The following is a 1331-nucleotide window of genomic DNA, read 5'->3' on the forward strand; positions in this document are numbered from 1 at the left end:
TGTGTGTGTGCGAACTAAGACGCAGACACACGTTAGTTACAGGAGCCAGGGACACACTGTTGTGGCGCTTTATGAAGTAATAGTTCTCTTTAACACCAGTGTCCTTCAGGACAAAACATAGCATGCAGCAAAGCAGTTCAACGATCCTGAGAGAGTCACACATTTAATTTGCCCAGTTTGAGTCGCCATCACAGTAAAGAGTCCACAAATGAAAGACTCTGGACCCCAATTCAGTCATTTAGTTCAATTGAAAAGAAAATTCAATTGCATGGGTTTTGTAATCAAATGAACACTCATTTATTGACCGTCTCTGTATCAAATGCAGACTTACATTTACGTAAATACATCAGTTAATTCTCTGGCTTTCATTCATACAGCATAGTACACACTTTAGCTTGATAAAAAACATTTTATGCAACAAAATCATGGGATTAAAAGGAATAATTAAAACCTGATACAAATCAGTTTAAGTGCCTAAAAACTCTTCAAGTGCCTCAAAACTAAAACCGATCTTTGCGCCAAAGATCACTGGAGAATCCGTCGACCTTGCAGATGCTTGAAGAAACCTTCACGTACCTGCTCTTAATCTCCTGCAACTGAGGAGGAAAACACTCATGCATTTAGCAGATGCTTCCAAAGCAACTTACACCAGAACTACAAAAGCAATGCATCAGAGTCATGAGAAGAGAAATGCATACCACATGTTTAAGCGTTCATCATCTCCATGAGATTGGTCTCACCTTGCATTGGTCAGTAACCTTCTCCAGCATCCGTACGACGGCCTGCATCACCGGAGCTAAAGTCTCCTCGCTGTAGCCGGTGTAATGCTGCAGACTCATGCTCTGCCAAACAGTCATGATCAAGACGAAACGTTCACATGGTTTCGCTGCCAGTGGATTACTTTCAATATTTCACAGGCTTCCCTAAACGCCGGTTTAATACTCAAACAGACGTGTGCTTTGCGGAGCGTCTTACACATGCAGATCAACTACTCACACCGAGCACCAATGACAAATACACGGCTGAAGGATGAGGGGAAGAGAAGGCCTCACCCACAGGCCAGAGCCAAGAATCCTCCGAGACGCTGCAAACGCAGCCGCTGCAGTGAGAGACGGAGGAATGTGGACCAGATCATAGTCCAGAGCGGACACTTCCATCAGGAACGACGCCAGCTCACGCTCCCTCGCACCGGCCTGCAGTCGACAGCAGCAGGAGAACTGATCAGTGTGTGGCTTTTCATGCCAAAGAGAGCAGAACAAGAGTGAAGGTTTTGAGGTCTAAATAAATAAATACTATTTTCCTGGAAATCTAAAATTCTAGCCAAAGTAAAA

At 44.1% G+C, this 1331-nt stretch overlaps 1 protein-coding gene across 1 annotated transcript; it reads right to left on the reverse strand.

The window, feature by feature from the left end:
- Positions 1 to 250: 250 nt before the first annotated feature.
- On the reverse strand, positions 251 to 1233 carry LOC107580081 (G2/mitotic-specific cyclin-B1-like). Its single transcript, XM_016265826.1, has 3 exons — positions 1053 to 1233; positions 741 to 842; positions 251 to 596 (listed from the first exon to the last, which is right to left on the reverse strand). The coding sequence occupies exons 1-3, from the start codon at positions 1155 to 1157 to the stop codon at positions 501 to 503; spliced, it is 303 nt and encodes a 100-aa protein (XP_016121312.1). The 5' UTR covers positions 1158 to 1233; the 3' UTR covers positions 251 to 500.
- Between the last annotated feature and the right edge of the window lie 98 nt (positions 1234 to 1331).

This window comes from Sinocyclocheilus grahami, unplaced genomic scaffold, assembly GCF_001515645.1.
Source record: "Sinocyclocheilus grahami isolate Dianchi unplaced genomic scaffold, SAMN03320097.WGS_v1.1 scaffold24382.1, whole genome shotgun sequence".
In the NCBI taxonomy this organism is placed as follows: domain Eukaryota; kingdom Metazoa; phylum Chordata; class Actinopteri; order Cypriniformes; family Cyprinidae; genus Sinocyclocheilus; species Sinocyclocheilus grahami.